Source organism: Lissotriton vulgaris, unplaced genomic scaffold (genome assembly GCF_964263255.1).
Source record: "Lissotriton vulgaris unplaced genomic scaffold, aLisVul1.2 SCAFFOLD_5954, whole genome shotgun sequence".
In the NCBI taxonomy this organism is placed as follows: Eukaryota; Metazoa; Chordata; class Amphibia; order Caudata; family Salamandridae; genus Lissotriton; species Lissotriton vulgaris.
In genome coordinates, this window is record NW_028248308.1 from 84,019 (window position 1) to 96,745 (window position 12,727).

Sequence of the window (12,727 nt, forward strand, 5' to 3'; positions counted from 1 at the left end):
AACTCCATTGGCTGCCGGTCGAACAGTGGGCTGCGTTTAAGATCGGCTGCCTGACATTCAAAGCTGTGTTTGGAACCTCTCCCGCCTTCCTTAAATCCTTAGTCATTCCCTACTGTCCGGTACGCAACTTACGGTCCTCTCTAAGCTGCACCCCCAATTAAGCTAAAAAAATGTGGTGGCTGTAGATTTGCCCACCTGGCCCCTAAACTTTGGAACCCGCAGTCTCTCTCGCTTAAATCTTCCAACTCCCTTCTGGAATTCAGAAAACTTCTGAAAACCAGCCTTTTCACACAGTCTGGCTAGCTCCCCTCCTTCACATCTCTCAGCACCCAATCAGCGCCAGGAAACTTATGGTGACAGAGCGCTATAGAAAACTCCATTAAGATAAGATAAGATTATATACATCTATCTGGTCACTACCCTCAAGTAATATACTGATTATTTCAATACTTCACAATGCTAATATTAAATGGTAAAGACAAGATATTTGTAGCATATTGGATAAATTCTGCTAAGAGTAAAGTCTTATAATTTTCAAGAGCTATTCATGAAAGCATTTAGGAGTAGGAAAAGTTGCACTCCTGTAGTTTTTTTTAACATACTCTAAATTTGAATTTGAATTTGAATTTGAATTTAAAATTACTTATAAAGCGCACGTTCGCCAGCGGCTTCATGGCGCTACAACAAACAGAAACAGGGTGGGCTAGCCCATGTAGAATAAATAACTCAGATTGTGGGGGGAATAATTTAATTAAAGGCTTTAGAAAACAAAAGGGTCTTAAGTTGCTTTCTGAACTGGGAGTAGAGAGTCAGGGTCCTTAGCTCAGGGGGGAGGGAATTCCAGAGGAGTGGGGCAAGGGTCGCAAATTTCGAACCGCCCCATTTCTTCCTCCGAAAACGCGGGACCGTAAGAAGGGCCTGGGTGGATGAACGGAGGTCTCTGGTGGGGACATAGGGAGTAATCTCAGAAGAGATGAAAGCTGGAGCCGTGCCCAGTCTCGCTTGAAAAGTGATGGAAGCCAGCTTGAACTGGACACGCTCGCGAACGGGGAGCCAGTGTAAAGATTTGAGGAGGGGGGTGACATGGTGAAATTTAGGTAATTTGAACACCAGGCGGGCCGCCTGGTTTTGGATCTGTTGCAACCGCCTAAGACTATATGCAGGTATACTGGCATATAGGGCGTTGCCGTAATCCAGGCGGGAGATGACCATCGCCAAGGTGATCAATTTAAGGGCTTGAAAAGAAAAGAAACGGGACACCTTGCGTATAGTACGCAGTGAGAGAAAGGAAGAGGACACCACAGAACTGACCTGGGAGTGAAGAGTGAGTTGAGAGTTGAGCTTAATACCTAAAGTTTTTACTGAGGAAGAGGGGACAGGTGGGGAACCGAGAGAAGGGGGCCAGAACAAAGGAGACCAGGGGCTGGATGAACCACCTGTTAACACCAGTTCGGTCTTATCTGGGTTAAGTTTTAGATGGTTGTGGTTCATCCAGTCGCGAATGTGGGTCATAGTAGATTGGAAATTAGAGATAGAAGACAGAGAGGAAGAAAGATCGAAAACAAGTTGGAGGTCGTCAGCATAGTTATATACTGCGACCTCCATCTGCTGAAGAGAAAAGATGAGCGGGGCAATGTAAAGATTGAATAAGAGGGGAGAAAGAGAAGAGCCCTGGGGGACCCCGCACTGAACTTTCCGGAAATCCGCGGTAAAATCACCCAGGCGAACAGCCTGGGTGCGGTCCCTCAGGAAGGAGGATAACCAGACCAGTGCAGTACCTCCGATCCCCGCCGCCCTGACACGGGAGAGTAAGATGGTATGATCAACCGTGTCAAAGGCGGCTGAGAGATCGAGCAGTACCAAGGCCTGGGTCTTATTGGTATCCATTCCCTCCCTGAGGTTGTCAAGGACCGAGAGTACCACGGACTCCGTAGAGTGTGCGGGGCGGAAACCGGCCTGGCGGGGGGCTAAGACCCCATGCATCTCCACAAAAGTGCTCAAGGTGCGAGTAACGTGGCGCTCGAGCACCTTTGCTAAGAATGGCAAAAGGGAGATGGGGCGGTAGTTGGCCGGGACCGAGGGGTCCGCACCAGGTTTCTTGAGAATGGGAACGATGATAGCAGTTTTCAGAGGGGTGGGCACCACACCCTGGGAGAGTGAACTGTTAAGGAGGTGAAGAGGGGGATCAGAACATAAAGAAAAAATGTGACGGAGGATGTGGGAGGGACAGGGATCAAGAGGGGAACCAGATTTGACCAAGGGAATTATTGAAATAAGACATTCCTTAGTCAGCGGAGGAAAAGCGTCAAGATGACCCTTAGGGGGAGGACACCGAGGGTCCACAAACGTAGGAGAACGAGGAGGAATGTTGGCCTTGATAATAGAAATTTTCTGAATGAAAAAATTATTGAGGGAGTGAGAGAGTTCAGGTGAGGGAGTGGGTTTCAATGTAGTTCTGTCAGAGAATGCCAAGTTGTTCACAATCGAAAAAATTACTTTCGATTGGTTCTCTGCGGCGAGGATTTTGGAGGAGAAATAAGCTGTTTTAGCCCCTAAGATGGCCTGCTTATACTGGGCTAGGATGTTGATAAACTCCAGTCTTAATAGGGGACAGTAATTTCTCCTCCAGGCACGCTCAGCTCTGCGTACCGCTAATTTGGCAGTCTTGAGATCCTCATTAAACCACAGGTTGGCATCCTTCTCCCGCTTAGATGTGACCCGCTTGAGTGGGGCAATAGAGTCACACCCAGAAGCGGCTTGGGAGAGAGTAGATAACCCCTGTAGTGAGGGGTAGGAGGTCATAAGTGAGTCAGAGAGGTTGTCTAGGTCTACTCGTCCCCAGGCCCGGACCCACACGTTTTTAGGAAGTGAGGGTTTGACCGGGGGGTATATAGAAAGGGTAAAAGAAATCGAGTGATGGTCCGACCAGGAGCAGGGTAAAATAGAAACAGAATTTACAGGGCAATTCAAGGACCAGATCTGGTCAAGCACATGTCCTTTAGAATGGGTGGGGGAGTGAATGTGAGGTGTAAAATTAAAGGAACAGAGGGTTTCAGTAAATTCCTTAGAGGAGGTATACTCAGCAGGATCTGACGGCCAAAAATTAAAATCGCCCAGGAGCAGGATGGAAGAGTTATTAATAGCAATTGTAGCTAATACTTCCAGAAAGGACGGAAGGAACAATGAGGGTGATTGGGGGGGACGGTAAATAAGTAAACAAGTAAGAGGAGGAGAAATAGAGGTGGTCCGAATGGCCAGGTACTCGGTCGTAGCAATATCAGGCAGAGGAAGAATTTGAAAGGGAAGATCTGCTCGGGCAATAAGCGCTACTCCTCCCCCAGCCCTGCCGTTAAGACGGTCCGAGCGTAGGGCGTAATATGAAGCAGGCAGGGTGGCTAAGAGGGCGGGGAGGGAATCATCACGAAACCAAGTTTCTGTGAGAAACAACAAGTCTGGGGCATGAAGGTCCAGCAGCACTGATAGCTCATGCGAGTGTGCTACAGCGGATCGGGTATTAAGATAAAATACTTTGAGAGTTTTGGTGGGTGCCAGATTGGTAGTAACCATCGGAGGATTGATAGGGGTATGGTAGGGGGGAGAGGAAGCATGTGACGGGGACAAGCCAAGTGAGGATATGCGGGAACTAATGGAGGCGGGTAAAAGCCAAGGGCCCTGTAGACTACAAAGGTATGCAGGGGAGTAGGTGAGCGAAAGGGCAGAGTGACGTGCCCCTAGCCCCGTCCGGCCGCGGACGGGCGCAGACGGGCTTGACTTATGCGCGACTTCGGCGCGAAGTCGGCGCTCCCGCTGCGCTCGTCCGCTGCGCTTGCTCCAGGTTGCCATATATAACTGGTTGCCGTGAGCCACTAGACCGCTGACCTACCAAGTTCGACAGCTGGACAGTCCTCTATTCAACATTTCCAGACAATCCAAGTTTGTGCGTAGTGTGGTGCCTCTCTCAAAATAATCCAACTTCATCCAATGAGAATCAAAAAAGCACAACAGCTTCAATACACAACCAACTCCCTAGAGCTAATGTGAACCTCCGTGAAACGTGACAAAGTCCTCCTGTGCTACCACACTCTGAGTTGAAACGTCATGCTTTGCAGTCGTTCGAAAACATTATAATTTACTGGGACTCCTTGTCTTGTTCACTAGACGCAATCTTATGTTCTCGGTCTGGTTAGGCTGAATCACAGTTTCATTTCCATTCTATAGTGAACAGGACACACAACAAGGATAATCTGTAATCCATTGCCAGTTCGAATTTGTGTGGTGCAGTTTACGTGTTACCGTCGAGCAAACGACAATCATTCCAAACACTTTCAACTGTTCTGCCTTCAGCGTTATTCGCGCATTTCCTCACAACGGCTAACAAGCCTTTGTGAATTAGTCCCAAAGCACATAAATTGGGGGGGACAGTGTGAAGATTAAAGGACGATTCATAAACAATTATTACAACTAGCAAGGACTGTACCCTCTTTGCACTTTTACTACTAGATAAATGGCCATTTCGGGGCTGATTCACAAAGGCATTTAAGAAGATGTATGAGAATACATCAGTAGTGTGGCTCACTGGTTAGAGGCGGCAGACCCGAGAGCAGAGGACGGCCCGGGACCAGGGTTCGATTCCCGGCGCGGCAGGTTTCTGGACCAGGGTCAGCGGACTCGATAATTCTCTCGCCTCGGTGCCCACTCTGATCAGTGATCACACTCGGCAACTCTGGGCATTAGCTTGCCTCATCTTCACTAACGGCCCCACCAGACCGCCGGGGATGCCTGGTCTCACCCTGGAGATACCCATTAAGGGACCATCTCTCAGGGAAGCCAGGAAGGGTTTCGCAGCGGTCGAAGCGCCTTGGGACCCTACGGGTAAGTAGTGCGCTATATAAATGCCAATACATACATACATACATAGTACTACTTCACATATACTAAAATAAGATAATCAAACTATAGCTATTATGGCTATCACATACCATTTGATTAGTCCACAAAAAAATAGGGGGATTTTTAAAAATGTAATCGTCAGGAACACCTATAAGGTTCCTCGGGGTCATCAAAAGCTGATGCATCTTAAACAATAAAACAATGTGTAATTATTACTCACTCAATGCAACAATCATCAATGCATATTGTATTTCCTATCAGGCCACAAAACTATATATTGTCTGAGTCTTAGTGAGAACCCATACAGCTATTCTCCTAAGTGCTCTAAAATTACTACAGGAAATCCATAAACATTTAAGCTTTTATTGACCGACTTTCAGGACTAATAGTTACTGTGTTATTGTGTTTTTTATTGTTTATATAGAGAAACATAGTAAAAAAGATTAATTAATTGTATGATGCCAATTCATATGAATAGTCTGCTACTGCTAAAATAACAATTAGTAAATAATTGTTTTTTCTTTTAAAATGTAATAATAAAACTTAAATTAGAAAATAAATCTTACTTTTAAATTGTTATTTAAAAATAAAAATAAATTAAATTAATGAAGCACATAATTAAACAAATGTGTTATAGAAAATCAAAAAAGAACAAAGCTGTTTTCTTAAATATGGTATAAGTATTATTTATAAATTAAATTAATATATTTAAACGAACTAACTATTTAAAACACAGTTAATTTGGTGAGGTGTTGTGCTCTAACATTATATTTTAGTAGTTCTAGGTTAAAATGAAATATTTGAAATTAATCCATGTTTATATTTTACATTAAAATATTTTAAATTAGGCATGAGCGGGAAATCCGTTATGCCCGCGGATTTTGCGGATTTTTGGGAAATCCGCAATCCGCGAATTTTGCGGATTTCCCGCAAAATCCGCAAAAAAAAATCCGCGGACGTAACGGGTTCAAAAGTTGAACCCCCACTCATGTAACTATTTTACAATGGCGCCAGCAAGCTGCCAGGGCCGTTGTAAAATAGTTACAAAGTTAGCTTGCACAGGAACCACTAGATAAAACGAAGCAGGTGCTGCTTTATTTTATCTAAGTGCTTCCTGTGCAAGCTAACTTTGTAACTATTTTACAACGGCGCTGGCAGCTTTCTGGCGCCATTGTAAAATAGTTACATGAGTAGGCTGGGCACAGGTCTGCTTTCTTCCCAAATCTACCGTGGAAAATCAGCTGTGATGCTGGATAGAGGCCTTTGCATCCTTGACTTTCACGAGCGCAATACCCGTGCTGTTCCTGTGACCAGGAGCTTCTTTCTCTTCATCTGCTGAACTGATCTTTCTCTGACCTTTTATACACACAAGAGGCATGTGAACTCGCATGGAAGCCCCCCCCCCCCACCACAAAATCCGCAAATCCGCGGATTCGCAAAATCCGTGGATTTTGTGAATTCGCAAATCCGCAAATTCGCAAATCCGCGGATTGCGAATTCGCAAAATCCGCCCATGCCTATTTTAAATACTTTTTTAAAGAATAATAAACTGTTATGAATGTCACTATGCTTTCCTATACATAAGTTGAACACACAACCGGACATGACAGACGGTGCCAAAAGCCTTCCCGATCTTATGCAGAGAACCAATGCTAACCAAATGGCTCGTTTTCACCCCAGAAGAAACCTCAGTCACGATGAAGCCCACCCTCTCAGTGGCCCCATCGGTATCCTTCTCTTACTTTGCCTACTACAGAGGAATGCAACCCAATTAGCACCATGCTTACAGCCATTCTCAATGCCTTCACATCTTCTGCGACCTTCCCAGATTCTTGGAATCATGCAACTGGCCTCCCATTGCTGAAACTAAGCATGGGCGGAAAATCCGTTACGCTCGCGGATTTTGCGGATTTTCGGTAAATTCGCAATCCGCGAACGCTCGCGAATTTACCGAAAATCTGCAAATTCGCGCGCAGCGGATTTTTTTTTCTTGGTGATACAATTTTGCGGCGTGCGGGGTAAGTTCGCAATTGCGAACATGTAGGTGCGGCGGGCAGCAACAATCTCGCACTCGCGAAATTACAAAAATTGCAATTCTGCACAAGAAAACTACTAGCAAGCAGCATAGACCTTCTAAATATGATGATTTTTATCAGAATAACTCCTCAGGTTGACATTTGCCTGCACTTTTTTGGATTTGAGGCCTTTTGATTTTCTTTGGATAACTTTTGGATTAGAAATCAACTTTCTCATATAAGCTTGATTGGGGCATTACAGTTGCTGTAATGCTGTTCTGCAGAAAAACGAGTTTTGCAAAAGTGAAAGCAGGTTCAAAAGTTCAAACTCATCATTAGTAACCGTTCCCTGTAGTGCTTCCTGACAAGAGCCCCTCCAGAGTTCAGTTGCTAGTTGCAACAATTGTATGACCCTGCTCTGACCCTCACAGCAGGCTCATAGAATAGCTACAAGTAGGCCAAAAAGTCCTGGAAAAAAAAATTGCACTGCAACAGAAAGCAAATTACAGATAAGGAAGCAGGTGCCAGACTGGAATAAAACAGTGACACATTAATACATCAACCCCAAATTAATTCATGTCAGTTGAAGCAGGCAGGTGTGCTTGCTTTTTCCCCCCCATAATCTACAGTGATGATGAACCAGAGGGTGGCATTGATGTACCAGAGGGTGGCATGGGTGAAACAGAGGGTGGCAGGGGTGAAACAGAGGGTGCTGGGAACCTGTGATGATGAACCAGACGTAGAAACAACATAATCGTGACCGTTGCGAGCCGACATGTAAGTTCGCAATTGCGAACTGGTACAAAACCCTCGCGAACTTTCAGAAATCCTTGCGAACTGGCAGAAATCCTTGCGAACACAAAAAGAAAAAAAAATCCGCAAATTCGCGAGAATTCGTGGATTTTGCGGATTGCGAGTTCACAAATTCGCAAAATTCGTGAAAGCCAGATTCTCAAAATTCGCCCATGCTTAGCTGAAACCCTCAGCAGACCCTTCAATGGTCGCCAACTACAGACCGATCTCCCAGCTACCATTCCAGCCAAGGTGTTAGACAATATCATCAACAGACACCTCAATGAATCCCTCAATAATTACCAATTCTGTGACACTTCACAGTCTAGTTTCAGACCCAGCCACACCATGGAAACTGCCATAATTGCTGCCACAAATTACATCTGCATAACTCTCAATGTTGGCGATATGGCTGCTCTCATCCTTCATGACCTCTCCACATTGTTTGACACTGTCTCCCACCTCATCTTCATCCAACATACACAACATTGGAATCCAAGGACACATGGATGGATGGATCTGTTTTTTCCTGACTGGAAGGGCTCATGGCCTGATTACTAGTCTGACGGTCCGAGGACTGCCAGACTCGCAGGGGCATGGCAGGGGCAGTTCAGCCACCACAGCAACAGTGGCCAACCGCCGTATTACAACTTTGGGGTCGGACCGCCATTGCACCACCACAACCACCAGGGAACCTGGTTCCCTGGCGGTTCTGCCGCAGTCAAGGGCTCACAATATGCTTGTTGTGCGGCTGCAGCACCGCCATGCATATTATGGGTTTCAGGACCACAAGCTGTCTCATGGAGGTTCTTTCTCTATGAAACTGCTGGCAGTCATGAAACATGCATGCATGGGGTGCATGCAGGGGGGCACATGGTTTGCCCCCTGTGTGCTTGCACCTCCATTTCCAGCACCGCATTGACTTCACAGTCCATGCCATGCTGGAACACGCTGTGGTGGTCCTGCAGCAGTCCCTTTCTAAGGCATACATAGGTGACTTGTAATCTGGCGGGTGGGTGATGGCCTTGCTTGGTGGTCCTGGAGCAGGGCGGTGGCATTTCGCCCGCTCCAGGACTGCCAAACTTGTAATCGGGCACTGAGTCAATTAGTTTGGTACCATACACTTCGAATGCCTGCAACCTCATCTGTGGAGTTCTTCAAGGATTCTCCCTGAGCCAGACCCTCTTAAACACATACATGATCCCTCTAGCCAGCACCATCCACCTTCATGACAAAAAGGTCCTCTCCGACAACACACAGGTAATTTTTTCTCTAACGGACATTAGGCCCTGTACCTGGATCAAGTGCAATGCCTGTATGACTCAAATTGCTCATTGGATAAAGATCAAGTGTCTGAAACTGAAGACTGAAATTATGAGCTTTGGGACTCCACCTAATGTTATGTTAGTAGCATTTCTAAGGCGCGCAGCTGCCCCAGCCAAGGGGCGTCCCGGCGCCTGATCGGGTACCACAACACAACAGATCGAAGCTGGGAAGGAGAAGGGGAATCATACAGCAATAGGGAACAGATAAGTTTTTATGGCACGCCTAAAAGAAGTGAGGCTGTTCAAGGCTCGAATATGGACAGGGAGAGAGTTCCATAGTCCTGCCGCTAGCACTTGAAAGGAGCGGCCTCCCATCCTACTCAGTCTAAACCGTGTACTGACCGCCAGATGGAGAGATTCCGATCTAAGAGACCGCGTAGGAACATAGCAGGTAACAAGCTTAGCAAGGGCAGGGGGAGAGGAGAGCTTCAAGATTTTAAATGTCAGGCAGAGGGCCTTAAATTTAATTCTCTGTCTGACCGGCAGCCAGTGGAGCGAGGTCAAAACTGTAGAGACAGAGCAATGTCTAGGAAGGCCGACGATAGCACGCGCCGCGGCATTCTGCACCCTTTGCAGTCTAGTAGCCTCCGCCTGATTCACTCCAAGCAGAAACACACTCCCATAGTCCAGCCGAGAGAGAATGGAGGCTTGGACCACCAGTTGCCGAGTAAGGGGGTCGAAGAATTTGAGGACCGGTCTTAGCCCTCGCAGAATACCATAGCAGGTAGCTGCGACCTTCTTCGTGTGGCTGGTGAAGGAGAGTGTAGGATCCAGCCAGACCCCCAAGTTCTTAACTTCGGCAGCTGGGATGGGAGCCACCCCCAATTCTGGAGGCCACCACTGATCTCCCCAAAGCTCAGCCTGCTTTCCTAAAATCAGGACTTCGTTTTTTTTGGCATTTAACTGCAAGCAGTTAGTTCGCATCCAGTTTGCCACGGCTATGAGTCCTGCACGGAATCTGGGAGCATTCACCTCGGGATCACCGCTGAGTGTCACCGCCAGCTGCGTGTCGTCGGCATACGATGTCATGGTAAGGCCACATTGTCTGACGACTGCAGCCAGCGGATTCACATATAGGTTGAACAGAGTGGGGCTCAACGCAGAGCCCTGCGGAACCCCCAGCCCCAGAGGATGGAAAGAGGACTGACCAGGTGGAATAGCCACTTTAAAAAACCGGTCCGAGAGGAAAGAGCGAAACCATTGGAGAGCAGTCCCCTCAATTCCCACTTCCTCCAAACGCCGTATCAGAATATCATGAGACACCGTATCAAACGCGGCGCTCAGGTCCAACAAAAGGAGCGCCGCTGTCTGCCCAGCATCTAGCACCGTTCGCAAGTGCTCGGTCATAAAGAGCAGTGCCGTTTCAGTGCTATGTTGTGCACAAAAACCATTCTGGCTCTCGTCTAGAATGTTATTACGAGAGAGATGGGCGGACAAGATGGAATTTACGTGTGCCTCAGTAACCTTAGGGGTCCAGGGCAGGAGGGAGATGGTACGGTAGTTTTCTGGTAATAGGGGGTCAAGGTTAGGCTTCTTTAAGATTGGGCTGACCACTGCCTGCTTCCAGGAAGAGGGGACCACACCTGAAGTGAGCGAAAGATTGATCAGATCCAGGATAGGCTCGCGACATAGGGGAGTCTGAGTAACTCTGGCTTCAGCGGATCTAATGGAGAACCAGATTTAATTTTGAGGCTCAGAGTGTCAAAAGTCTCCTCAGACATTACTGACAGGGAGGACAGGGTTTCATGAACCGTAGCCATCACCCCCATTTGCTCAGTACCAGGCACAGATGATGTAAATCCTCTGTAGATTGCCTGCACTTTCTCCACGAAAAAGGATGCCAAGCTTTCACAGTGAGAGTCCGTGCAGATTTCCGCCGAGGTGGCCCGTTTACCCATAAGGTCTTTGAGAACCGTAAAAATTAATTTAGATGGGTTGGGGCTATTCTGAAACTCCAGAGCATAGTGTGCGGCCCGGGTTTGACAGATTGCCCTGTGATAGATCTTAAGCTGGGTAAAATACAAAGATTTCAAAGTGGGATCAAAGGATTTCCTCCACGCCCTCTCAGCTTGCCGGCACGTTCTCTTAAGCTCGGCAAGAGTATCATTATACCATGGGCTGGGAACTTTAGCATGGCATTTCGACCAGCGCATCGGTATCAGAGAGTCAAGGGCGGCCAGGACCCAGTTACGAAACTGCTCATATCCTTGTTCCACATTCAGCAGATTGCCCAGGGGATGTACCTCCAAGATCTTAAAAAACTCCTCCAGTTTGAGCTTATGCCAATTTCTTTTAAGGATCAGTCTATCCACGGGTTTAAATTGTGGGTCATCTATAGGACATGACACTTTAACCAACAGATGATCAGTCCAACCTACCACCATCGGGTCAGAGACCCTAGCCTGTTCCAGTGTGGTGAAGAAGGGGTCAAGGATATGACCTCCTATGTGGGTAGGGGAGGTAACTAGTTGGTTCATTTGCATGGCTTCAAGGTCCGCTAGCAAGGTGTTGATAGGTGCTGATGACCTCTGATCAAAATGAATATTGAGGTCACCTACGATGTTAAAATTGGCACATCTTGGAGCTAAAGAGCTGACCACGTCAGCCAGAGCGGCCTTAAAGGCAGTGTCGCTACCTGGCGGGCGGTAGATAAGCATACCGCTAAGAGTAAACTGATGACTGAAGGCTACCTTAAAAGAAGCGCTCTCACACGCTGGTAAATCAAGAGCTTTCCATTCAGCCGGGAAGCAAGATTTTAATACCATAGCTATGCCGCCCCCTCTAGAGGTGCCGTTAAGAGTGAACACTGTGTAGTTGGAAGGGAATGCCAGATTGATTATTGCAGTATCCGCATCCTGCAGCCACGTCTCAGTGAGGAAAATGAGGTCAGGAGAGTCCTTTTCGATCATGTCACGTAAGGACTGATGGTGCTTGACCAACAATCTCACGTTCAGGCTCCATATGCTAAGTACACGCTCGGAGATGTTAGTACGTGTACTTGAGGCGTCCCTTTCCCCGGAGCGCACCCCAGAGGGGGTGTCGAGAGACAAACTGCCACAGGCACAGACATAAGGACCCGACAGCGGGTGCACAAGATCGTAAGCACATACCGTAAGCCTCTCTCTAATTGAAAGCAGAGCGGCGCGATTGTACCTGAGCGGCAAGGTATTCTGCATGATGGTATGAAGACTGAAAGCCAGAGTCCAGGCCCCGCTACCGCTACCTCGACGCGGACGAGCGCAGACGGGCAGGACTCTGGCACGACTCCGGCTAAGCGACGGCGTCCCACTGCGCGGGAGAGGACGACTTTAAATAGGCATCGCAATGAACAGCTCGAGCGTCGGGATGCTCCAAGATGGCACCCGCCTAAATGACCATTCACCCAAGCCAAGATGGCGCCCACAAGAATCCAGCCCCGGGACCCGGACCCGCCAAACGGCGGTGCGTATTCCACAAATTACGTGCAGGTAAGGGGACGAGTGCCCAGGCAGAGTAGTGATAAAAGCAAGGGAAAATCCAAATTAAAGTAACCAAAATACAAGAAAGGTCGTATTAAAAACGCAGCGCACTGGCAGCGCGACCTGCGCTAATGCAGCACCTAATCAGGATGAAAAGCACGCGAGTCCGCCTTAAATAGGCGTCGCAATGAACAGCTCGAGCGTCGGGACGCTCCAAGATGGCGCCCGCCTAAATGACCATTCACCC

At 47.6% G+C, this 12,727-nt stretch overlaps 1 protein-coding gene across 1 annotated transcript; it reads right to left on the reverse strand.

The window, feature by feature from the left end:
- Nucleotides 1–10,626: 10,626 nt before the first annotated feature.
- LOC147664140 (uncharacterized) lies at nucleotides 10,627–12,198 on the reverse strand. The gene has a single exon (XM_086949953.1). The coding sequence runs from the start codon at nucleotides 12,196–12,198 to the stop codon at nucleotides 10,627–10,629; it is 1,572 nt and encodes a 523-aa protein (XP_086806079.1).
- Nucleotides 12,199–12,727: the final 529 nt, after the last annotated feature.